We start from the raw sequence: 27,511 nt of genomic DNA, 5'->3' as shown, positions 1-27,511 counted from the left end.
AAGGAAAATGTCATAAAGGCTTTCCTCAGAAAGGCAGAAAAAAAGAAAAGGAAACAGAGGTGGGTCACAATGTAATTTAAAAAAAAAAAAAAAACAACCCTCTCAAAAAAACCAAAAACCAGATGGTCCACAAGTAGCATCAACTTCTATGTAACATAAAAAGATCCAGGAAAATAGATCAATCAATCAAAAAAGTCTTTAGGTGCTTATTTTATGCCAGAAACTTTGCTTAGTCCTATAGACAGAGGAAAAAAACAGTCCCTGCCTTGAAGGAGTTTACATTCTAATGAGGGAGAGGGGAGATGTATATAAATAAGTTCATACGGGTACAGAGAGAACAGACTTGGGGAAAGCACTGTTGGGGATAGTGGTACTGAGAAGAAAACCTTTCCAAATAAGGAGGCACCTAAACTGAGTTAAAACAAACCAGAGATGTGCCAAGTTGTGAAGACCTGCAAATGCCAAACAAATGTGTCTGTTTGGTCCTGGAGGTAATTGGAATCCATTAGAATTTATTAAATAGAGTTGTACTTTAAGAAAATTTGATAGCTTTGATTTGATGAAAAGTTGATACTTTGATACAGCTACCTTGAATCTGAATGTGAAAGGACAAGGTAGGGAGACCAATTTGAGGATTATTATAATTGTCCATGCAAAAAATAAGGACCTAAATTAGAAAAGTGGTCATGTAAATGGAGAGAATGGGATGTATACAAAAATGGAAAACAATGGAAAGACCTCCTATGAATTCTATTTTTCAGTCACATCTGACTCTTTATGATTCTACTTGGGGGTTTTCTTGGCAGACACACTGCAGTGCTTTGCCATTTCCTCTCCAGCTAATTTTACAGAAGAGGAAACTGAGGGAAGCAGGATTAAGTGAGGATCTCACAACTAGTAAATGTCTGAGGTTAGATTTGAACTCAGAAAGATGAGTCCTTCTGGCTCCAGCTGGCACTCTAGCCACTATGAGTTTTACATCTAAGAGTTTTCTAATAGTAGTACATGGTAGGTATGGGCTTTAATCTATACTTCTGGTGGGAGTACTAATATGATGAGATCATGAATCTATCAAAACTTCAAAGTATAATTTATTCCACTGATAATATTCCTAATGGTGAGCCACATTTCTATTCTTGGTATAAATCATAATGAATATTTTTGATATATTGTTTTATTCTATTTCCAGTGTTTCATTACTTTGCCTTGATATTCATTAATGATATTGGCCTATATTTCTCTCTCTCCCTCTTTCTCTACCCCCTCCCTCCCTTCTTCCCTTTCTCCCTCTGTCCTTCCTTCCTCCCTCCCTTCTTCCCTCTCCCTCCCTCCCTCTCCCCCTCCTCCCTTTTCTCTCTCTCTCTCTCCCCAGATTTGATTAGAATTGCATTTGTCTTACAGGAATAATTAGTTAGAATGTGGTCACTCTGAAAAGTTGATCTACTTTATGGGCCTCAGTTTCCTCATCTGTAAAATGAGGAAGTTGAATGACTATTCCAGAGAACCAGTGGTGCATGAAACAGGCAATCTACCTGCTAACAGAGAAGTGATGAACTCAAGATGCAGGAGACATATAATTCTGGATATGGCAATGTCAGAACTTGTTTTGTTTGACTATGCATATGTTACAAAGATTTTGTTTTTCTTTTCTTTTTTGAATAAGGTAGGGATGGTAGTGGAAGGGAAATAAACTTAAGTGTCAACAAGAAAAATAAAATAAAATGAGGAGCTTGCTCTGGTTGGTCTCTAAGGTCCTTTTCAATGATCTTATGATCATAGATTTCTTAAATGTTTTTCAGAATGCACTTGTGAAACCAGCAGGTCCATTAGGACTCCCTTAAATGATAGGTTTATTTATTTACCTTATCTTTTTTTCACTGAAAAGAGCACAGACTTTGGAGTCAGAATACCTTGTTTCAAATACCAGCTCTGCCACGTCCTTCCTACCTATGTGACGTATGTGGTGGGTCACTTAACTTTTATAGGTCTTAGTTCCTCATTAGCTAAGATGAAGGGGGTTGGACTAAGTTCTTAGTCTATGATAAACTGGAAAAAACTCTATCCTCTTTTATATGAGGGTAGCTATGGAAATTTATGTATTTTTAAAAATTTCTTTAATAATCTCAATTGTTTGCATATTGGGGCAGCTAGGTGATGCAATAGATAAAGTGCTGAGCCTAATGTCATGAAGGTGTGCTTGAACTGGGCCTCGAACACTAACTGGGTAATTTTGAGCAACTTTCCTGTTTGCCTTAGTTTTCTTATCTGTAAAATGGTGATAACATCTACTCCCATCTACTGTTGTGAAGATGAAATGAGATAATTATAAAGAACTAGTACAATGCCTGACACAGAGTAGGAACTATATAAATGTTAGCTATTATTATTAGCTATGTATAAAAATTTCTAATTTTTCCTTATTTCATCTATAGTCAGTATGATTCCTGATTATTTTGGATTTTTCTCTTTCTTTAAACTAAATTTGCTGATATCTTATAAGTTTTATTGGCTTTTAAAAATAGCTTTTGTTGATCAATTTATTTCTTATTTTCTATTTTATGAATTTCTCCTGTTTAATGAAAATGTCTTGTTTGGCCCTTGTTTTTAGTTACATTTGTTTATTTTCTATTTTCTTCAGATACAAACTCAAATTGTTAATTTTCTCTTTTGTTGATATGAGGCTCTGGGCTATAAATTTGTCCAGTAGTTTTGCTTTGGCTACATCCCACAAATTTTGGCATGCTATGTTTATATCCTGAGATTTCCTATAATTACTGCTTCTATAATCTTTAGCCAAAGAAATATTCAACGTCATTTTAGTCTCCACATGTGCAAGTATCTTTTTTAAAACCATATTTTATTTATTACTGCTTTTGAATCTATAATTTTGAATTTAAAATTTTTCATTTTCTGAATTCATCTGAATTTCTATGCCTTAGAATGTGACCAATTGTTGTGAACATCTATGTAATTGAAAAAATATATATTTTCCCCATTTTTCCTATTCAATTCTCTGATATAGCAAATGCAATTTTTCCAGCATTCTCTTTAAGTCTTTAACTTCTCTCTTATAAAACCTTTTTATTTATTCTATTATCTTCCATCAGCACAACTTTGTTCCTGTCACAGATAAGGACACTGAGGGCCAGAGAGGGAATATGACTGAGTTCTGGGTCACCTTAATTTCTAGCCATCGATGTTCTTATCAGAAGAGTCTGAAGCAGAATGAATTACCTCTGAAAATTCCTCTTCTCACAGCTTGATTTTAGTTATATCCTTCTAAGAGAAAATGACTGCAACCTTGTTGCCTGATGACTCCTGGGGAGGTTGGTAATTCAGCTTGTCATCTTCACAGAATCAAAGACTCTCCTAGTTGGATGAAGACTCAGGAGCCATCTCATCCAACCTATATCTAATTTAGACTTCCCTCTGCTTCCAAGCAGGTATCAACCTTTGCTCAAACACCTCCATTTGTTTTTGAACTGCTTTTGGACAACCAGACTTGTTACAATTTTTTTTCCCCAGATATCAAACCTAAATTTGTTCCATTTGCAACCCATTGCTTCTGGCTCTGCCCTTTGGGGCTGCGTAGAACAAATTTCTTCCATATGACAGTCTGCCAGATTCTTAAAAATAGCTATCATATCTCCTCTAAAATTTCTCCAAGCTAAATGTTACATTTACTTTGACAGCCCTCTTTGACATGAACTTGAAACTTCATCCTCCTCCTCCTCAGGACACTCTTCAGTATAACAATGTCCCTGCTAAATACATGGTGTCTGAGACTGACATTTCAGAGAATATCAGGATTCTTGACTTCCTTAGTCCTGAACCCACTACTCTCAGTGCAGTCTAGAATAGCATTAGGTTTTTTGGCTGCCAAATCACACTACTGACTCCCAGAGAATTTGAAGTCCAGTGACCACCCTCTCCAGCCTCATGTTTTTTCTTTTTCATTATTATGAATTTGAGGAACATAAAAAATGTGAACATTTCCAAATATAAACAAAAAAGAGAACTTCATATGAAACCATGAAACTCCACTATGTTCAGTTGTTTTAAAAATGTATCTTGAATTTTAACATGATAGTTTCAGTGCTGCCCTGCTTATTTGTACCCTTGTGAATTTGCTTCTGCTCCCTTTTGTATATTTTTTTTAATAATTCACCAATCTTTTTTTAGTATCACTATTACTACCACTCATTCCCCCCCAATTTCTCCCTATCCCACAAAAAAAACTCTACCTTATAGTAAAGTTATACAAAATAAAACCATTCATTGAAAATGCATGTCTCATTCTGCACCTCTAATTTATTACCTTTCTACCAAGAAGTGGAAAGAATGTTTAATATCAGTCTTCTGGAGTTGTGATTGATCATTGCATTAATTATAGAGTTATTTTCCTTTATATTATTGTAGATATTGCACAAATGCCTCTCTTGGTTCTATTCATTTAATACTACATTAGTTCACATAAGTCTTCCTAGCTTTTCCTGAATTCATCTCTTTTGCCATTTCTCATGATGTAGTAAAATTCCATTATATTCATATGCCATAATTCCCTCATTGGTGGGGACTCACTGTATTTCCAATTCTTTGCTACAACAAAAAGTGCTTTAATAAATATTTTCTGTATAAATGGGCCTTTTTCTTCTTTGACTTCTTCTTGCTGGGCCAAAGAGGATGCAGAGTTTGATGACCTTTTGATTATAGTTCTCTGTTGTTTTCCAAAAACTGGATTACACACTGATCCACCGCCTTAGTACATCTGTCCTTCAACAACCCCTCCAACAATTGTCATTTTCTTTTTTTACTATTTCCTAACCTTATGGCACAGCTAGGTGGCCCAGTGTATAAAATATCACACACACACACACACACACACACACACACACACACGAACATTGATTTGGAATCAGAAAGACTCGTCTTCATGAATTCAAATCTGGCCTCAGACATTTACAAGCTGTGTGACTTTACATAAGTCACAACCCAATTTGTCTTAGTTCCTCACTCATAAAATGAGCTGCAGAAGAAAATGGCAAACCACTCTAGCATCTTTTCCAAGAAATGACCCCAAATAAGGTCATGAAGAGTTGAACATGATTAAAATGAATGAATAGCAAACCTACAGGAATGAAGGGAAACCTCAAACTTGCATTTCCTCAGTCCCTTTTTCAGAAAAAAACTAACTTTGCCTCTGCCATTTTGTATTTTGTATACGTTTCTCTTTCCATTATTACATTTCATTTTATTAGATTTGTGTTATTGTCCTAGTTTGTCAAAATGCTTAAAAAATCCTAACTCTTTGATCCATTGTGTTAGCTATCCCTCCCAGTTTTATGTCTTCTTCAAATTTAACAATCATGTCATCTATGCCTTTAATGAAGTAATTGTTAAAAGTAAATAAAAGAGATTCACAAGTGACTCCATTTGAGGGCTGTTCCAGAATGATACAAATATGAAAATACATAATTTTGATAGTGTAGGAAATTCACACACTAGTTGAGATGGTAAACATCTCTGAAAAAAAATGAATAATTCCTAGGGAATTGCTCAAGGGACATAGAAGTCACATTATTTGCATATAATTAATAAAGAATCAGGGGCAAGATTTGAATGTAGCACTTTTTGATTTCAAGTCCAGCATTCTATCCACAATTTATCCACCTAATTGTATTATCATCGCCAAAGCTTCTTAAGCTGTGGTTGTGACCCCATAAGGAGTTGTATAACTAAATGTGGGGATCACAAAATTATGACACAGTATCAGTAAATATTTGGTTTGTATACCTACTTTATATATAAGGAGTCAGGTAAAAATGTCTTGGGTGAAGAGAGTTTATAAGTGGAAAAAGTTTAATAAACCCTGATCTAACCTACACCTCCTAATCTTTTCCAAAAAGTTCATAAGTGATTTTATCAAGTGATTTGCTAAGATCTAGATAAACAGTATGTCAGACATTCCTCTGGCTTACCAGTCTAGTGTCCTTGTCCAAAAAAAAGTAAACAATGTTAGTCTGCTACGAGCTGTTCTTTTTTTTCTTTTCTTTTTTTTTTCTTTTTTCTTTTTTTTCTCCGTATTTTTTTTAATTAATGTTGATTGATATACATAGTACTCCAAAAGTGTTAGTGAAGTTTTAAACTTTAATGGCTTAAAATTGCACTTAAAACTTTTGGAATAACCCGTACTTTGTTTTTATATCAACTACATTTCCCAATGTATCCTTTCCTCTTTCCCCTCCCAAAGAGCTATCCCTTATAACAAACAATGACAAATTTTAAAAAGAAAGGGAAATTAACCAGCATATAATAAAAGGTACCACTGCATGGTAGAAGTCAGAAGAAATGGGTTCAAATTCAAATCCTGCCTGACATTTATTACCTGGAAGATATTCGGCAAGACACTTAACTGGGCCCCAATTTTTTCATCTGTAAAATTAAGGAATTGGATTAGATGATCTCGTAGGGTCTTTTAGATCTAAAAAGAGTTTGACATTAGCTATAATATTCCACAGGCAAACCCCCTCACCTCTGAAAAGAAGGAAGAGGAATATGTTCTCATATCTTTTTTTTTTAGAGTGAAGCTTTGTCTAGGGCCATCTCTCTGCTCATCAATCTATCCTGAACTAGGAGGCTGGTGACTTGCACAGTCCACCCTCATTTAATCCAACTCATTTGCATAGCATGGTATCACTTCTCTAATGTCATGGTTCTTTTAGAAAACGAAGGAAAATCATTATAACTTCACAGTTAAAGTTTGGAACGTCATTAAGACTTTGGGGATACCATGTGTATCAATAAACATTTCAAAAACTTTGTTTCCTTTTTTGAACAAGGATACTAGATGGCTAAGTCAGAAGAATGTCATATATATTGTTTATCTAGATCTTAACAAACTACTTGATAAAGTCCTTTTGGAAAAGATCAAGAGATGGAGGTTATATGATTGACAGAGCAATGAGGTGCATAAACAGTGCCATTACTACTGGATCTGTATCCCAAGGGAACCACAAAGGAGGGGGGAAGGACCCACTTGTACAAAAATGTTTGTTGCAGCTCTTCTTGTAGTGGCAAAGAGTTGGAAAATGAGTAGATACCCATCAACTGGGCAATGGCTGAACAAGTTGTGGTATATGAAGATAATGGAATATTACTGTTCTACAAAAAGGAACAAGCTGATTTTTATAAAGGCCTAGAAAGATTTATACAAACTGATGCTAAGCAGAATCAGGAATTCTTTGTACAGAATAATAGCAAGAATGTGCAATGATCAACTATAAAAGACTTGGTTCTTCACAGTGATTCAGTGATCCAAAGCAATCCCAATAGACTTTGGACAGAAAATATCATCTGCATCCAGAAAAATAACTGAGACTGAATGTAAATGAACACATACTATATTCACTTTTTTCTTTTTTTTTATCCCTCCTATGGTTTTTCCCTTTTGCTCTGATTTTTCTTTCCCAACATGATTCATAAAGCAATGTGCATTAAAATAAAGAACAGTGATAGAATGCTGAGCTTGAAATAAAAAAAAACAAACAAACAAACAAACAAACAAAAAAAAACTTCTGTTCAAATTCTGCCCCTACCTAATTTCATATTTCCTTTTGGGTCTGGCTGGCCCTTGTTTCACTACTCTGGAGGGCTAGGGGTATAATGTAGTGTTTCAGAAGCCTACTAATTGTTTTTGATACTAATTGGGGGAAGAGGAGCAGAACAGATTTCATTTCTAGTATTTGTTGCTTCGATAGGGAGCAGTATCTACCTATGAGCTTTTGAGTCCCTCTCTTGGTAACAAATCTGCAAACACTTAAGTGCACCTGGGCATTCAAAATGATCCCTGCTGCCTTTCTCCAAAGTGATGCATCCTTTTGTTCAGGGAATAACCCCCATGAGAGGGAGTCTGTTTTGTGAACTCGAATTTTTTACATAGGAGGTTTTAAGAAACATCAATGCCGCAGCCCAGAAGGGGCAGAAGCAATTCCTCAGGGGCCCCCGAAGCCTTCAATTAAAGGCCTTCTAATAACAGCAAAAGGTCCTTGCATATGGTGCTATGTTCCAGATTGGCTGATTTACTGTTCCTGAAACTCAGTACTCGATGCCCAGCATCTGTGCCATTGTAGCTCTATCCCCCATCCCCACATTCTCTCTTGCACATCTGCTCCCTACTAAAATCTCTTGCTTTCTTTAAGGTTCAATTGATGTATTATTTTCCTTATCTCCTCAGTAGTTAGTGCTCAACTTCCTACTTACAGGTTGCATTTCATCAATACAGTGTAAGCTTCTTGAGGTCAAGAATTATTTTCTTTTTGACTTTGTATCTACAGTGCTTATACAGGGCATTGCAAATGGCTTCTTGATATTTGTTGGATTAGAAAGAGAAACCTTGCTAGCACCCAATCTCCCTTTCTTAAGCCCACCCACTTAGCCAGAAGCCCTCCATTCCATTCCTCACCCAGGAGTCTTCCACACATCCAAATCCCAGCTCTGGTCTTCTCTCTGCAGTTCCTTTTAAATCCAGTGATCCCTCATAGCATCATATGAGTGCAAGCATAGGAAGAGATTTGGATTTTGAGCCTTATCCTGGATACAAAACTCAATATAGCCGGTCACTGCATCAATGACCTTGGTAAGTTTGCTTCTTTCTGAATCCCATTTTACTCTACTACAATGTAGTGTGAGGAGGAGGGAGTTGGATTAAATGGTCTCCATGACCACTTCCTATTTCAGATACTGCATCTATGTTTAATTCAGAACCCATAAGCCAAAAGGTAAATAAATAAATCTTGGACGACCTTTTCAGTATAATGGAAAGGCTAATAGTGGACACGTTTGTCAAAACAAACAAAACAAAACTCGAATCTTGACTTCATTAAAGCCATGAGGGAGGAAAAACTTTGGCATGTAAGAAATTGTCCTAGGCTTTAGTTAGGACCCTTGTGATTAATATAGGTCATAAGTTTAGATTTAGACATAGAAAGGACCCAGAGGATCTGGTCTAATTCAAGTTCCTCATTTTACAGATGAAGAAACTGAGGCCCAGAGATATAATGGACTTCCCCAAGGTTGCACAAGTAGTAGAACTAGAATTTGCACCCAAGTCACCCAACTCCTAATTTGATACTTCTCCCCTTCCTCACAACACATCAACACCATCATTTTGTAGAAGGGGAAATTGAAGTGTAAAGAAGGAGTTATTTGCTTCTTATCACTAAAAAGACACGAGACAGAGGGAGGGAAGAATAAAGGAAGGAAGGGAGTTCATCCAACGGAATTGAGAGTTTGGCTTAAAATAGCTAAATAAATCTTTAATATTTCTAATTGTAAATGTACATAAATTGCACAGCCACATGGAATTTTGGAACACCAACACCTTTCTCTGTACATTATTACATAGTTTAAAAGTCGAGCCTGGAGAAACTCCAGGCAACAGTTCAACTTTTTGCTTTTTTAAACTTTTTTCCCTTTTCACATACTTACAAAATGGAGGTGAGCCTGTTTTCATTTTTCTTTATAAGAGTCTTTAGAAAACAGAGTGAGGCTGGGCTTCAGCAAATAGACAGAGGGAGGGAAAGAGGTATATCTTAGGAGTCGGTGAGAAGCTCTGTGGGAATTCAGGGTTGTGTAGGGTGACACCTTCACCTATCTCCTGAGAAGTTGGAGAAAGGTTGGTCATTTACAAGAAATTAGGCAGTTAACTGAGCAGAAAAATTAAGCCCATCTCCCCTTCAAATGACCTTGGGAAATTCAACTATTTCTCATTTATTTTTGGCTTATCAAAAGCAGGGTCTCCAGGGAGTCTGTTCTTCTGAGCTCTGAAAAAACCACTGGTAGGGGGTGGGGAGGTGTTTGCAGCTGTGGGGCCCAATAGCTCCCCCAGGCAGGGACCATTTCTTCAGCTCTACCATAGTGGGTGGGAGATACCATTTTAGGCTCTCCTGCCCTCTCATCCTGGAGGTATTTGGTTCCTTGGAGATATTTTTTGGTCAGGTGTGTGGCTAGCCTCTGTCATGGTCCTAGGACTGTTCATGAAGGACACTGATGATTCATGGGGGAAGAGCAGCATCCAACAGGTCTGGAAGAAGAGGATGATTTCCCTGGTGAGGTTCAGTTCAACTTGGCTTCCTTCAGCCCCACCCAAAACTGGCATAAACCAGTTCTCTCTCTGGGGATCTCTGGGGAGGAAGAATGACTAGGAGCTCTTTGGGTTGAGGACTCACCTGGACCAGGCCAGGCAGCCCTGGCAATCCTAAAACTCCTAGGAAACCCTCAGGTATGGACGGGGCTTGTGGCTGTGATTGTCGATGTTATGTGTCAGCCACTCCTACGGGTGCCTTATCCTGAAAAGGCAAAAGTATGGCCCTTCACAGAGCAGATTGAGCCTATTCCCCCAGTTAAGCTCTCCCGGAACCAAATTAAAAATTAAAAATTAAAAAAAAGCTAGATCCTATTATCAGCAAGGTACTAATAATCTTGGGAAAATCTTTTTGTACCAAGTCCACAAATTACCTATCCTAGAAATTTAGTGCTGGGACCTGAGAGGTCTTCCAAACTCTTCATTTTACAGATGAAGAAGCTGAGGCCTTGAGAAGAAAACTGACTTTCTCAAAGTCACACAGTTAGTCAAGGGGCAGAGTTGGGTTCAAACCCAAGTTTCTTGATTCTAAATCTGGCATTCCCAGTATACCACAGCTGTCTCTAATCAACTCAAATTTTTTAAAAAATCCCAACCCTCCTACTCCTCCTCAACTCTGTTTTTTTTTCCTTTTTTTTTTTTTAATGAGGAAAACAAAAAATAAAACTCCAAGTCATTCTACAAGCAGCTGCCCAATCCCGTCTGTGAGGCAGCACCAGGCGCGAATCACTATATACAGCTGATAGTGAAATAATTACATTACAATCAAACACCGAGAGAACATTTACAAAAAAGTTGTCAGACTTGCAGTAAGATAAAAATCGGTGGACAGTCTGTACACTTTACAGTTTTTGCACCAGATAAGGCTCTCGCCGAAGAGAGCATGAGAATGAGCGAGCAGGTGACAAATGTTATATATAGTGGTCTTCGGTCCCTTGTTGACTTTCTCCCTGGCTGTGGGGACTTGGTCCCCAGTATTGCTATGAGACACACATTTCAGAAACAGAAACTCGGGGTGGGGGGAGAAGGGAGAGAGAGAAACCTTTTCTCTTTTGAAAACAAAACGAAAAAAGGAAATGGAAAGTTTATAAATATGGGTATGGAGGATCGGTTTGTATTTGGTAAGTAAATACGATGGGCAAGAAATTAAAAACAAAGACACCTTAGCCTAAAGATGTCCAAGTTCTCCTCATCTGGCATGGCTCTTAGATATATTGATAGAGCCTAATTTAGTGGCCTGAGACCCCTAGTCAGAAGTGAGGTCCCCCTGTAGGATGAAGGGGGTAAAAAGGCAGTGAAGGGCAAGGATGAGGGAGAAAGATACTATTCAACTTCCAATTCAATCAGCCACACCCTTCTCCACACAGAGCTGAATCTCTCCCATCAAGATCACTCTCATGTTGGAGAGCCTTCTCCCCACCCCAAATTTCTTGGGGAGTTGGGAGGTGGGGAATGGGGGAACACATTTCTATCCCTAATGCCTTATTTCTGATCCCCTCATCTTCTAGCCAGATTATCATCCATCACAAGGTAAGTGTCTCTGGCTCTGACCAAAAAATGAAATGGAATTAAATTAGTTTCATGGAAACATCCCCCTGCCAGGATCTCTGTTCCTTCCCCAAGCCACCAATTTAGCAGAAATTTCTTGGTGAACTTGAGTCTCGGAGGAGTTTGGAAATGGCAGTTTCTGCCCCGAATGGTCAAAAGTACCCTGTTATTCCTAAGCTTGCTGCTGCATGGATTTTCAGGGGCCTTTCTGAAGGATGCTTTGTCTTTCAGGCCCTTCTCCAAAGCTAGCTGATTCAGCCAGAGGAGAGAACACTCACAGCCTGCTCTCTCTGCTCCCCATCCGCCACCTGAATTCTGATTCAGGAAAGGGGAGCGGTGGTCTGACCATGCCGGGATAGGGAAATCAACTGAGCAAAAGGCATGTGCAGCTGGGGGAGGGAAAAAGAACAGAGATTTCCAGGGATCCAGCATGGCAGTCCTAGCTGGAATAATTAAGGTCTTAGAAAAACTTAAGAGGCAGGGGCGGGGGGGAGAGGGGGGAGAGGGAAGAGAGAGAAGGAAGCTGAGGTTTTTCACCTTGTCTCTGACTGGTTTCTAGGACCATCTTCTGTAGGGGTATGGCAAGGTCTGTAGTCTGGATCCTGATGGTACTGAGTTGGCACTGGCACCTTGGCTCAGGCTACAGGCAGGAGGACTTGGTGCTCCATCCTCACCCCCTCACTGATAGACCCTTTAAATGAGACTGCAGACCATGGGCCAAAGATCTCTTCCCAATCCTGCCTCCAAAGAGCTTTCCTGACTAGACCTTCTCTGACACAGAATGGAAGGGGACAGCACCAGAAGGTCCTAACTTTGAACCACAACACACAAGTAAAGTAAAAACGAGAAAAGCCAGCCCTGGCCCTAGACGTGTGGGTCCCCCGGGTCCGGGACGGGGTGGGGAGCAGGAGAAAGAGCACAGTCCAGACTGGCCAGCGGGCTGTGTGCACGGGGGGGCCTGCCGGCTCCTTGCTGCTGTTCCTGTTGGGTGATCATGTTTAACATCCTTCAGGGCTCTTAATTCCCATGTAGTGCGTGCGCTCAATTTAAAGGGCCTGTATTCCAGAAAACGAGCGGATTTTGTTTCTAATGCATACTGTGAAAGGAAAAAAAATTACAATTACCAATCTTCTCCTGGGCCTCCCTGGTACTATGATTATTATTTACATCATTAATTATTTCTCTTCTCCAGTTAGCTCATGGCTCACATACTCCCTGTAAGAACCTCTTAAATGGCAGAGAAACACTCTCTGGGACTCACTTGGACTCTCTCCAGGAAATCCATTATGGCACTTCACACAGAACATTAAAATAAATCCTATTTTGCTGGGGGTTGGAGACCCACTTTTGGGCTCCTTTATAGGACAGCCCAAACACTGGAATAAAGGGCTATTCCTCTTAGATAGGATCAACAGGTAGAAGGAACCTTAAGACAAACTGATTCACCTCATTTTATGGATGAGAAAACTGAATAGAAATTGGTTCTTTCTCAGGGTCACCTAGGTAGGGAGAGCTGGGCCTTCAAGGTTCCACCTTCTCATTTGGCAGAAGAAATAAATAGGGTCATTCATTAAGTTCCTGGCTCAAGATTTCACAAATAGTGGCTCCGACTCCAGATTCTGCAATCTTTTTCCTACTCCATCTACTTCCTTTTCATTTCTCTCCAGAACACTATTGCAGGAAGGTTCATTACTGGAATTAGAGTGGGAAAGGGTGTCAGAGACCTAGTTCAACCCATGTGATGAAAAGGCCCTGAGAAAGGAAGGGATTAGCCTGATGTTACAGAGAACAAGAAGGAGAGCAAAGATTTTTAACCTAAGACTTCTGACACTACTATACAATTTCCCAAGAAGCAGTTTTCCCTTAGCGGGTTTCAAATCTTTACAAGTTGGAACAAAATTTTTAAAAAGTGCTACATTTTCTTGTGTAGAGTCTACTTAGCCAGCAGTCTGAGGGGAAAAAATCAGCATAGAAAGGAGGAAAACAGGATAGTAGATGAAATAAATCTTTCTTTGTTCCCTTTGCCATGTGTCTAAGCCAAATTTCCACCCCAGTTTACTATAGTTCAGTTAAACTGGCCTTGGTCTGAGAGGCCTTCACTGAAGGCTGGGCTCCACAGTGATTTTGCAGGTTGACTAAAGGAAGGCTAATAAGTAATCATGGAAGCCTACAACACCAGATGGGGTGTGGAGTCTGTTGGAACTTGGGTTAGGGAGACTCAGAAGGGGCATGGGAACCTTTTCCCTTTCCCATTACAAGGGACAAGTCACTTCCTTTACATGCTCTCTTCCATAGTTCTCCTCAGTGGTTGACCTTCATCATAGCCTCCTGGTTCAATTAAAAACAACAAAAAAGGAAACAAAAATCCAGTTGTTACAGAGGTAAGGACAAAGCGTAATAGTCTTTGGCTGGGCCTTCCCCATCCCTCCTCCCCTCCCACATCACATTATGATAGATACTATGGCAACTTCAAATCAAAGAAAAACTCCAGAGGAGGATGGGGCATTTCAAGAGCTCCTTATCAATAAAACTCTTCAAGCAGAGACCAGATGATGACTTAAGATAGTGAAGAGAGATCTAGATGTTAGACAAGATGACAAAATCTCTTCCAGTTTTAACATTTTATGACCCTCCTCTAAACTCTTTATGGAATGGCCAAGGATCATCAAGTTTTGGACCAAAGGGTACCCAGAAGGAATCTTAAGACACTTTTACATGCATTGACAGAAAGGTGAGTGAGAGAGTGGATTTGTGCTTGTAGTTCTCTGAGCAAACTCAAATCATTAAATGTCTTTGTGTGCGGTCTACTTGGAGACCAACTTAAGGAGAGGGCAAATAAACAGGATGGAGACACAGGGAATGGCTCTAGAAACGAAGAATTCAATTTGTCGCTTCCTTTTCAGTGGGACTACCAGAGGAAGATGTTCCATTGAGTGGGCAACTCTTCTTGAGCATTCCCCCCTATATGAAAGCACCAACTCCTCTACAGAGGAAAGGAGTAAGCTGTCCCCCAAGCTTTTAAAAGCCGAGGGGAGAGGTTTAAGAGTTCTTCACCCTGGAAAAGAGACCTTGGGAGTAGCTGGGGAGGGAGGGAAGCATAATGGTTGTGTCCAACAATCTGAAGACCTAACATGTATTAGAGGGATGAGCCTTATTTGGCCTGGCATCAGAGGGAAGAACTAGGAATCCTAAGGGAGAAGTTGCAGAAAGGCAAATTTGGGCTCATCAGAACTTTCTAACAATGAGAACTCTTCAGCAATGAATGGGTTGCCTATTAGAAAGTAATTTCCTCATCACCAGAGGCGTGCAGATAGAAGCTATATGCTTACTTCTCAGGGTTGTTGTAAACGGTTCCTGTTCAGGGATGGGTTGGACTAGGTAGGCTCTGGGGTCCCTTCCAACTCTGCAATCCTATGGACTTATCTTTTGTGAATTGTCCTCTATTTTAGGGCCATTTCTGACTAAAATTATTAGGACCCACTTGCTAAAATCAAAACACTCTTCCCTGGACAGTGACAGAGCAATACTGATCTGAATAAGAGTGGGGTCGGCCTAGAATTCCAGGCCACCCTGGGGATTGGGGATGGAGTGAGTCTTGATTTTTTTGCCCCATCTCTCTCTTACAGAAATTAATTCAAACGTTATCAGCCCCTGTGATAATCTGGAGATTTGTCCAACTCAAAAAGAAAAGGGTAATTGGTTAAAACATTTATACATCAAAAGAAATTCACCAACAGTGACACTTTGCAGTTTGGTTTTCTGGTATTTTTTTTTCCAAATATAACATTTTTTCCCCTTAGGCCATACAACTCCCACAAATAAGTCTTTTTTTTCCACCTTCCCCCAAATACATGGGCTTTAGCTTCTTGGGGAGGGGAGAGGAGAGGGAGGAGGCAGTGCCTTCTGCCCCACAGTGCATCAGTCACACATGCTGGCTCCTATCCCGGCCGGCCTGGTGTCTTGGGGGGAGGGAGGGGAGAGATGAACCATTCTCTGAAGTGGCTGTCGCTCCGGCTGCCCCCGGTGCAATGGGCTGGAGATCCTGGGGTTTTTATTTCTATATTTTACTTCTGTCTCCTCCTCCCCCCGTGCCCGGCGGCAGTGGCAGCGCTCCTCCTCCCTCCAGGTGAGTTAACAATTGCTGCTGTTTCTGAATTCGCCATTCTCTGTAATCTGCAATTTGGTTGGGTTTGTGGGGGAGATGCCGTTACGGGTCTGCATGCTGTACCTCTCTTTCAGCTGGGTCAGGGCGCTCATGAGGCGTGCGTTGGCTGCGTCCAGCGAGGCAATGCGTTTTTCCTGTGAATGACAGAGCAGCCAAAGGAGGGGTCACTGGGGAGGGGTGGTCTTAGAATACTGGCTCCTTTTCAATGTCCCCCAAAACCGACTAAAATTGGTTTTCATTCAACAGGTCTATAGATGGCTAAGTAGGTTTAACTTTTCCAAATTAAGTCCCAATGTTGGGGAAGGCAGGGAGAAGAAATGGAATTATAACTCATCTCTAAAATGGTTCGTTCATTCATGATCTACAGAATGTTAGTGCTGTAGGGCATCTTTAATAAAACAAAATACCTATAGACAACTCCAAAACTAAATGGTCAACCTCATCCACTTCATAGATGAGGAGCCCGAGGCAGAAAGTGGAAGAGGGAGCTGTCCAAGATCACATAGCTAGTTAATGGCAGACTTAGAATTTGAACCAAGATGTTACAAATTCAAATCCACTGCTCTTTCTATTGGTCTATGGTCCCTCTCAGTTTTTTTTGGATATAGCTGTTAGGCATTCTCCTGGTTCTTCTCCTACCTGTCTGAGCACTCCATCTCAGATTCCTTTGCTGATGATATTATGTCATATAACTATGAGAATTCCCCAAAGCCTTGCTCTTCTATCTATATATTCTTGATGACCTCATCAGATCCTATGGATTAAATTATCATTTCTATGCATATTCACATTTCCAAATCTAGTCCAGTTTCTTCCCCAAATGTCATTCTTGTATCACCAATGTTGTCCTCTAATTTTGCCCTTTGTCCATTCAAACTAGATATCCTGAAGACAAATTAAGCTGAACATCTTAAAGCTAAACTCATTATCTTTCTTCCTCTTAACCTCACCATTCTCTTGTTCCCAACTTCCCTATTTCTTTATTATTATTATTATTATTATTATTATTATTATAGCTTTTTATTTACAGGATATATGCATGGGTAATTTTTCAGCACTGATAACTGCAAAAGCTTTTGTTCCAATTTTTCCTCTCCTTCCCCCAACCTCCTTCCCCAGATGGCAGGTTGACCAATACATGTAAAATATGTTAAAGTACAAGTTAAATATAATATATGTATACATGTCCTACCAACTTCCCTATTTCTTTCAAAGGCCCCACCATTCTTCCAGAATTCCAGGTTGTAACTTCAGCATTATCATCTTCTCACTCTCTTTTACTCCACAAACACAACCAGTTGCCAGATCTTGCTGTTTCTTCCTTCACAATAATTCTTCAATATGACTCCTTTTTTCTACTCAGGTCCTCTCTATCTGTCACCTAAATTATTCCAACAGTTTTCTAATTGGCTTTCTTGCCTCAACTTTCATCACTTCAGTCCATCTTCCACACTGTTGTCAAAATGATTTTCCTTATGTGAAAATGTATCCTTGTCATTCCCCAATTTAAGAAATTTTGCTGCTAGGATAAAAAATAAACACTTCTATTTGGCTCTGAAAGTTCTTTACAACCTTCCCACGTCTTCTCTTCTAATTTTACTGGCTATTAAACTCCCCTTTTGTGTATGCATGTGGCAATTGAGCCAAAATGGCCTTTTCTATTCCTCCCATATGATACTCCTTATCTCCCTTCTCAGTCCTTTTGCACTGGCCATCCTATATGCCTAGAATGCCTTCCCTCCTTACTTCTGCCTCACTGAATCCTCTCTTTTTTTGTGATTCAACTCAGGTGTTATCTTTCCTGATCGATCCAAATACTAGAGCCCTCCCTTCCAAACTACCTGGTATCTCTCACACTATTTGGTGTTTATTTAAATTTATTCTCTTAATATTTATTCTGCATATAGTGACAGATAAATTTGTTTTTTCCCATTAGAATATAAGTTCCTTGAGAGCAGGACCCAGTAGGGTGGGTTGGAGTGACTCATGATTTCTTTGCTTTTTCTCTCACTTCCAGAAATTAGGGATTGGTGGATTATGGATTAGTTCATTCATTTTATCTCTATCTCTAGTGCCTAGCACAGTGCCTGCTACACAGTAGATGCTTAATAAATGCTTGTTTACTTGATTGTCTCTTCTCACAATAATATTATCTAAATCAAATTTTGCTATTTTATCCATGAGAATATCATGCTTTTCTGAAATCACGGTACCGATGGCATTCCCCTAATCTAGAACCCTAGCAAAAAAGTGAATAAGGAACTAGTCATAATTTGTTTTTAGTGAATCAATATTGACTCCTAATGGTCTCTATATTCCTTTCTAGTAAATGGTGATAAACCATGCTGAATATTCTTTCCACGATCTGTGAGTCAACATGAGGCTTAACAACTGCTCCCCTTTATACTCCTGATCTCTCAAAACTTCTGAAATACCTCTAGTGATGGTTCTAAAATGACCCTTTCCCTTCTACCCTGGGATAGAAAGCATGAACCACAAAGGATGCATTAATTTTCAGCAACTAAGTGGTCTCTTATTTTCTCAAATAACTTGGGTCTAAATTCTCTGACTTTTAGAAGTTTTTACTTCCTGTCAATCCAAACCTGCCACCAAGAAATGTTATAAATGCTTTCATTCAAGTCACAGATTAAAAAAATGTTGAAGAGAATAGGTTCACACACAGAGCCCCTGGGGTACTGCACTAGATACTTCCCTACAGGTTGACAATTATCCATTAATTTACCATCATTCTCTGGATCCAGTCATTCAAAAGGTGTTGAATTCACCTATCAGCCAGTCCATATCTCTCTCTATTCTTTCCCAAATCCCTCCTTTTCCCTCCTTCCCCATTCCTATTTCCATTCTTGATTATAGTAGCAATCTACTATAATTTTAAAAAGAAAATGAGGTTACTCTGATATGACTTATTCTTGATAAAGCCATGCTGATATATCCTTACTTTCTTACTAAGCAATCAGAAATTACTTGTGAATAATGCAATATAAAATACTGTCAAAGGCAAATTCACCAATCTATAGTTTGAGAAATATCTCTGAATTTTTTCCTCTCCTCTCTCCCTCTCCCCCATTCTCTCTGTCCCTGAATCTCTCTTCCTCTGAATCAATGTCTCTCTCTCTCTATAGGTCTCTTTCTCTTTTTCTCTTTCTCATTGAAAAAAAAAAAATCCACACACCTTATAGTACTCACATTTATATTTTCCTTTATACTTTCTTCATAGCAACTCATAAGATACACTGTGCAAATATATTTTCCCCCATTTTAAAGATAAGGTTGATTTTATCCAAATTCACTTGACTGGCATCCTGATGTAGAGCTTTTGATTGTAAATCTAGTGGTTTGGGATTTTCCCCCCCTCAGTTCTCATCTCTAATACCATGTCCTTTCCCTTCTATTATATCTAAGCAATATCACTAGGCACTCTAGTCACGAGACCTATTTTACAAATTTCAGTGACACCTAAAAGAGATTGTATTTGCCTCCTTGTGTTAAAATCTCAAGTTCATTCTGGGAGTTGCTGGAGACACATCTCAGGTTGGATCAGTTTTCCTATTAGCTTCACTTGAAAATCACAAGGTACATACTCTGCTTTTTTAACAAAGGAGTTCTATCCTGTGCTTTTTTATTGTAACTTCCAGTTTTCTCTCATCTCATACCATGGCCTAAGGGATAGTGCCCATGGCCATAAAGCTGCCAACGAAGGGCAATATGGGCCTGTTGGCTATAAGGAGAAATGGAAGGCTTGATTCTTCAGTACTTCGACTAGCCATGCTAATGTCATTTGCGCAAATCCCTCCCTATCACTCTCATGTAGGCATTGGAGCAGCATAACTCCAGAACTCAATCTATGCGACATTTTCTGACCCTTTTTTGAGAGAGAATCTCCATTCCATCCCAGCCACCCCCACCGGTTATAGCGTTCTTGCTTCTGTAATCAAAGGACGCATGTGAGGGGAAAGCTTTCCTTCCAAGGAGTTTCATGATGCTTCCCCAAGTAAGAACGAGTGCATCACCTCCCCAGATGTAAGGGGCTAGCACTGTTCCCAAGAACGTGTGGGTGGAAGGGACGACAAAGACTAGAGGAAGCTTATTCATGTAAACAAAAGGAACTGTCTCCTGCCATCTGTGAGAAGTAACAAAGAAGTATTAATGGGGAAATAGCTTCCAACCTGGGCATCGATAATTTTCTGCTTGGAATCCACTGCCGCCTGCATCTCTGCGTGATCCTTCTTTAATTCCTCCTCCACCGACATCAACCTAGAGAGAACACAAGAGCAACACCCATGACTGAGATGCTTCTGTCACTGGCCATGGACAAGAGTACAAGGGTTTCCTCTAGAGAGAACCAGGGAAAATGGGGTTTGATGGTTTTGTGAGTGGGAGCAACCCTTGAGCTCCTGGGCAAGCCTGGGACATCACAAAATTACACACAGTCAGAACCCGAGGTATCCACAGACTCCATAATACAGTTGAAAGTGTCATTGGAACAGAGAATGTCACACAGCTGGAAGGGCCCTTAGAATAGTGAATCTCACACAACTGGAAAGGTCCTTGGAAGAGAGAATATCACAGTTGGAAGAACCCTTGAAACCGAATATCATACATGGAAGGGCCGTTAGAACACAGAATGTTAAAGCAAGGAAGTAGATCTAAGAATAAAGAACATGTAGAAGCCAACTTAGCTTCAGCATTTTCCATTCTGAAAATATTCCTTTTCAAGGGGTTTGAAGTAAGGAAGCTTATATTCCAGTCATCCTTCCCTTCTGTCACCTCAAGCTATACCCTCTTGGGTCCAGGAAGATATTTTCTAACTGATAAAGCCAGTATAATATAAACAACCCCTAGGCATTCCTTAATTACATGCAATTCCCTAAATAAATGGATGGATTTTATGACTAGCTCTTTCAATTTAGACACTGGAAGAAAAAAAAAAAAGTCAGGACCTAATGTATCTTCATAGTGCTTTTACACACAGTAGTTTGTTTTATGTGTATATAAGACATTTTGATCCTTTAAGAATTGAGTCACTTCCAAAAGAAATGCCGTCTGTTTTTTTTTGTTTTTATTTTGGTGGTGTTATTTTTAAATAAAAGTTTTCCACAATCTTCCTAAAATCAAGAAAATGATTTTTTTCCGCAACAAAGTTTAGAGAGAGATAGCATTATCTAGTCCAATCCCGTCACTGCAAGGTAGAGCAAACTTAAGGTCACACATCTAGTAAGAGGTTGCGATGGGTTTGGGTCTTGGTCCACTGCTCTTTCCACTGTGCCCCCAATGAAGCGAGTGAGAGAGCAGACTCACTCTAGCAACCGGCCCCCAAACAGCCAACAGGGTGGCCCAAGTCACGGATGCTCAAGGCCCCACAGGTACGATGGCGGAGCCGCACTTGGCGCCAGACCTTCTCCATCTTTGAGCACTCTTGGATAGAGCGTGCAGGAAGACTCACCTGCTGATGATCCCCTTCATCTGGATCTCCTTGTCCTCCTGCTGCCTCCGTAGCCTCTCCTCCCCCTCCTCCAGCCGAGCCTGATATTCCAGCATCAGCTTCTGGGTTGTCTCCTCCTGGCACTTGAACCGGCTCTCATACTCTTCCAGCTTCTTGGCCGAGATGCGCAGCTTGTCCTGCAGCACTACAATGTCCTGCTGGGGCAGGCCGCCAGCGGGGACACGCAGGCACATACACGCACACGCAAGACAAACACAGAGCGGACGGTCGTTAGCGGGCTTCCCGCTGGGGTCTCACTGACAGCGGGGACGTGGGGCCCCCGTGAACCCAAATGAGCTGAGTGTTGGGACAGGCACCCCCCTATCTCTCTGTGAGACCATAAGGGACTCCAGCCCGACCCAAGGGCAAAAGGTACTCTCTGAGAGAAGAACGCGTTTGAGGGGGACACTGGAGGTTCTCTCTGTTTCTGCAGAGAGTGAGCCCGGGATGTGCGGCTCCGGTTCCCATTTACGGGTGTGGGGGAGGGGGCTGCTCAGGCAGGAAGGTGCCTTCAGCATGAAGGTGGATATAATCCACCCATCTGAGGGGAGGCCAAAGGGGAGGCAGGCAGGAACACCGAGTCCTGGGGCAGACCCCGCCTGGCTGATCCAGAGCAGTGCTGGAGCCCCATGAGGGTCTGACTGGGAGAAGGGGAAAAAAGAAAAGAAAAAACCCCATAACCAAAAACCACTTTGAGAAAGGGGATCAGAAGCAATGGTGCTCTGGGCATGAAACAAGCAGGAGAGGCAGCCCCTGAAGCAGGCCAGAGCAAGGTAGCAGAGATGGGATGGATCCCATGACCACAATCACCCAGCAAGGAGGAGCCAGGAGATCCTCCTCTTCCCATCCCCAGCGGAATCACGAAAGGGTTAAGTTCCTTTCAGGGGAGATCCAGGGGCAGGGGAGCAACTGATACCACATCAAATCTTCCTCCTGACATCAGCTTTCCCACTGAGGGATTGGGGAGAGAAGGATTTTTCCCTGTGTGTGTACATCCCTATGTCATTAGAAATACAAAGAGCTGGGGGAGGGGACATAATCAGGAATTCACAGAAAAACCAACAACGGGCCATAACTCACAATCTCTTTCAGGTACGCTGGCTTTCCTTAGGGCACCAGTTTTTAACTTGACCACCATGAACTTGCTTTTTAAATATTTTGATAACTGTATTTAGTAAACCCGTTTCCTCTGTAACCCTCATGTATTTTAATGTTATGCATTCAGAAACATCATTCTGAGAGGGGGTCCATAAGCATCACCACATTGCCAAAGGGGTCCACGACATAAATATTAAGATTTTAGGGCCTTACAGCCTCTCCAGCAAGATGGGACCCCCAGGGCTCAACAACCCGACAAGAGACAGCAACCTCAGAGGGAGCGGGTTGCTAGTAGAGAACAGTAGGCAGGATAACAAATGGCAGGGATTACTCTTCTGAGCAACACAGAGGAGGCTGAGGAGCCTCTCAGAGCTCAGAATAAAAGGTTACTTGGGCTTAGGAATGTCCTGGCTGAGATATACACAGAACTGGGATACCCATTATTGTCACAGTTCTGGGAATGGAAATACTGGGCTGCTATCAGAATCCACCAATTTGGGTAGAGTCCTATAGAAATTATATAGAAATGAAAAAGGAATTTTTTTTAAAGGATTACAGTATTAAGAGGCAGTTAGATGGCACAGTGGATAGAGCACCTGCCTTTGAGTCAGGAGGGCCTAAATGCAAATTCAGCCTCAGACACTTATTACTTACTAGCTGCATGACTCTGGGTAAGCTACTTAATCCCGATTACTTTGCCAAAGGGGGGAAAAAAGGAAGATAGTATTAAGACCTAGAAAGAGACCTCAGACAAGCCTATTTTACAGCTAGGGAAACCAGGAGCCTGAGAAGTTGTGACAATCCCAAAAATACACAGGTAGTGAGAGAAGGAAGATTTGAATTCAGGTCTTCTTTTCACAGCACTGTACTAGCTCTGAAGCATGGATGTCTGACCAAAAAAAAAAAAAAAAAAAACATGTCAGCCAGTTGCTAGCTCTCTCATGTCTATAAGCAAGAAAGTATACTGAGAAGAATGTCTGCTCTTTGGAGCTTCAAGAGATGAGCTGGGAAAAACTATCTGCAGAGCAGGTGCCAAAAACATCATCAAGGGAGATGCAGAGAACTCACTGAGTCACTCAACAAGTGGAATAAAGTCCTCTCCCGGGGACAAATGGAAGAGTTTGCCTCTAGAAGGGGAATTCAAAGGGTAATTCCTCACTTTATGGAAGAGACATTAAGCACTCATCTAATCCAACTCCCTCAGCTGAGGAGAATGATATTCCAAAATTAAGCAACTAGCCCAAGATTATTCTGGGAGTAAATAGAAGAACACAGATCTGAGTTCAGGTCTTCTGATCCCAAATCATTTGCTTCTTTCTCCATAAATACAATCAGAAAACAATGGAAAATCGTTAATTATTGAATCTGGTAGCTGATGTGATGAGAAGGTAAAGGGATGCATTATGGGAAGTTGGACTCCTTGTTCCTCTCTACTCTTCAAGACAGAGCTCGAATAACAGGACAAGCTCCATCAGTCGGCACTAGAGCTAGAAGGGACCATTATTCCTCAGAAGAACCCCAGCCTTGCCAAGTAGAAACAGTGATGGAGGCCAGGAAGTCTGCAATACTCAACTCAAAAGGACAAAGAACTGAAAATCCCCTGTTAGTCGATCCTCTGACCCTAAATGTCTGGTTACCCACAACTAGCACAAAATGACAGGATATCAGAGATAAAAGTGTTCTCAGAAATTATCTGGGCAGCTAGGTGGTGCAATGGATAGAATACGGGGCCTGGAGTCAGGAAGACTGATATTCCTGAGTTCAAATCAGGCCTAAGACACTATTACTCTGGGCAAGCCACCTGACCCCATTTATAGGCTCAATTTCCTCGAAAGTAAAATGAACTGGGGAAGGAAATGGCAAACCACTCCGTTATCTTTGCCAAGAAAATCTCAAAGGTGGTCACCTAGAATTGGACACAAATAATAACAAATGAAGTGAGGCCTCCCTTATTATATATGAGAAAACTGAGGTTTGGGGAATTTAAGTGATTTGTCCAAAGTCTTGGGTGATTCAGATTTTGAGCTGGAAGGAACCTGAGAGATCTGATGAGACTTGCAGAGGATAATTAGTGCCCTGATGAAGACCACTGAGGCAGCAGGGGTAGAAGCGGAACCCAGCACCCTCTTACCCCCATACAGTACCTAGGGCTTGGAAGGAGCAGAGCCAAACCCTAAAGCCTATTCTGCTTACTCCCAAGTTTGTTGTTCTTTCCCAGAAGATTCCACAAATTTTTCCTACATCCTAACTGTTTAGAAGGCCTATGGATGTGATAGCAACATAGCTTCAACATGGCCCAACATAGTTCTTAGAACAGCAATTAGGGAAGAGGATTTGTTTAAGGGTGAGTGGATATGGGTGTGGGAGGAAACTTCCCTGTTGCCAAAAGCAACTCCCCTCCCCCCCAATACTCATTCAGCACAACTCTGAGCACTTTTCATTCACCTGTCTCTGGTGGGTTCATTAGTCTGTGCAGCATCCTAACTACAAGGTCAGAACCAAGGCTGTCTTAAGCCCTGGGGTTTTGGAGGGAGGAACTGCCCAAGACAAAATAGTTCCTGTAGAGGTGCAAGGACAAAGGCAAAGGCCCTGGGGCCACAAGACCACAGGATTGAGGGGGACTTTGGAGAGAAGGGAAGTTCACAAAGCAACAAGGTCACAGAGCTAGGTTTGGAATTCAGGACTTCTGATTCATTTTACCATATTCTGATGCCTCAACAGGTATGTGACTGTAATAATCTTTATCAAGGAAAGAGATAAAGCAAAGATGGGTAGGGCCAGCCCCAGGAGAGGACATGCCTGAGTAGTACTGTTCCCTGGGGCATCAACTGTGCTGCAGTCCCCACTCCCACTTTCCAGTTCAGTCCCCACTCCCCACCCCAGTATGGCAGGTTCACCATACACCAGGCCCTGAGCTCTTCAGGGCTAGCTCCCAGTCATGGAAATGCCAGGGACCAATCTCAGGTTACCTTTTCAGCTTGGCTGAGTTCCTCCTTACTCCTTAGCTTATCCCTGTGTTTGGGATCTGGGTCAAAGCTCTCATCTTCTAAAAACTGCATGTTCATATTCAATAGCCAAGCGGCTGTGCGGTCCAGTGCATTGGGGTTCACAGGTGAAGGGGCCTACAATGAGACATATAGCCAGAACCAGAGAAATAAATGGCAAGAACCAGAGGGGCATGGAACCTGAAGGGTGGGGTGAGGAGGGCTGGGGTTAAGCAAGGGAAGAGGATGGGGGAACTGAATTAAAAAGGAAAAGGACTGAGATAGGAAGATACTGAAGAAGAAGAAGAGGAGAGAGACAGAAAGACAAAGAGAGTAAGTCTGAAAGAATGAGGAGAAAGTTTAAGAGAGAAAATAATATGAAGGGAAGAAGAGAAGAAAGAGGAAGAGGAAAAGAAAGAAAACAAGAAAGAGAAAGAAGAGGAAGAGGAGAAGAAAGGAGAAAACAAGGAAGAGAAGGAGAAAAAGATGAAGAAAAAAGTAGGAAGAAAAGAGGAGGAAGAAGAAAAAGAGGAAGAAGAGGAAGAAAAAAGGAGAGAGGGAGATGCTAAAACAAACACAGAGGGCAAAAAGTGGGCATGAGAAAATGATAAAGAGAAGAATAGGGGCTAAGAAAAGATAAATCAAGAGGAGCTGAAATAGATAAGGTAATAGAGAAAGAAGGGAAAGGATTCAGACACACAAAGAGAGAGGGGAACAGAAAGAAGGGTTGAGATAGAAACAAAGGAATTGAAAGCTAGGAAGAGAGAAATACACAAAGAGAAGAATGGAGAGAAAGATAGGAATATAATAAGTGATACAAAGATTGAGGGACTAATAGTAAAAGAGAAAGTGGCAAAGAGAATAGAAGATAAGAGAGAAAGGAAGAAGGAAGACTAGAATAGTTTCTTGTGACAAAGTTTAAACATTCGAATGCTTCATCTTTCCAAAGCAGAAGATACTACTCCTGTGGTCAGCCCTCCTCCCCGACCCCACTGGAAGAAGGGTGGTCTCTAGAGGGAGAGTGGTTCGTACTGAATGCTCGATGCTCTCCTGCTCCATGGCTATGGAGAGCGAGGGCTCCCAAGCCTGGGGCACAGTGGGACGCCCACCAGCCCCCACAGGATTTGCGCACTCAGCTTTGGACGCCCAAGGGCCTAACCGCTGTGCTGGCTGGCCGAGGACTGGCCTCAGACACAGCAGAAGGGCGCATAAGATCACCACAAGGTCCGAAAGGACGGGGCCCACAGGATTATCGAGGGTTAGTCAGGGAGGGCCTCCAGAAGCCGTACGGGAAGGCCACTGAGGCTCATCCCCGGGACGTTCTCTCACTCCTCCCTCATCCAAGGCTCCTCCTGCTGACCCATGTGGGCCCCTGGTCGGGAATCTTGTCCCAGGGCTCAGGACGGCCTGGAGGACAGCAGGGTTACCAAGCAATGTGGCAACATTCTGTCCCTGTGGTTGTCAACACTTAGGGCTTTTAGCCAAACCTCCCTCACAAGGACAGCGTGGCCTGACGGGCAGAGGCGTGGGTCTCACTCCCGGCTCTGACATCATGGGTCTCCCTGGGCCAAGCTATGGAGCAATGGGGACAACGCTAGTTCCCCCTCTCCCTCACAAGGCTGTGCGTAAAGATGCTCCACAAAGCCCTCGAGAACTGTAAGTCATTGTTAAGGTCCATGCAGCCCACAGGGCCTCTACCCCGCAATCGCACCTCGCCTGCCACTTCTTGCCGGCTTCTTGGGGGGGTGGAAGCTTCAAGGCCCCAGGGACCAAGAGCTCGGGGCTTTTAGGGGCAGGGATTACTCCTAAGTCACAAGCTTTCCCTTGGCTGTAAGTCCTACAGAGGCACATCGAGGACGCCCGGACAGGGCCGTGAGAAAGGGCCACTGACCATCCCAGCGCTCTCAAGGAGCCCCCCTGCAGCTCCCTGCTGGTGACGAGGTCTGGTGGGCGTGGGCCCGAGCATGGGATGGCAGCTCCAGGCATGGAATCTAAGGCGGACTTGAAGATGTGGAAGTGAGATGAGGAGGTGTGTAAAAGAAAGCAGATAACTAACTACTCTTCCTGTACCG

General features: G+C 41.7%; 1 protein-coding gene across 11 annotated transcripts in view; it reads right to left on the bottom strand.

Moving 5' to 3' along the window:
- Window positions 1-9,293: 9,293 nt before the first annotated feature.
- DAB2IP (DAB2 interacting protein) overlaps window positions 9,294-27,511 on the bottom strand; it is a 321,975-nt gene continuing 303,757 nt past the window's right edge. For 6 of the 11 annotated variants that reach the window (XM_031954227.1, XM_031954231.1, XM_031954234.1 and 3 more), the window contains 4 exons: window positions 25,425-25,577; window positions 21,319-21,512; window positions 20,042-20,129; window positions 15,821-15,988 (listed from right to left, as the gene is read on the bottom strand). In XM_031954227.1, coding sequence (XP_031810087.1) covers window positions 15,821-15,988; window positions 20,042-20,129; window positions 21,319-21,512; window positions 25,425-25,577 — 603 coding nt within the window. The other 5 variants (XM_031954225.1, XM_031954226.1, XR_004232236.1 and 2 more) reach the window with 4 other exon arrangements.

Source organism: Sarcophilus harrisii, chromosome 2 (genome assembly GCF_902635505.1).
Source record: "Sarcophilus harrisii chromosome 2, mSarHar1.11, whole genome shotgun sequence".
NCBI classification, from domain to species: Eukaryota; Metazoa; Chordata; class Mammalia; order Dasyuromorphia; family Dasyuridae; genus Sarcophilus; species Sarcophilus harrisii.
Note: the sequence above shows the minus strand (reverse complement) of the source record. Positions and strands in the feature narration are given on the sequence as shown.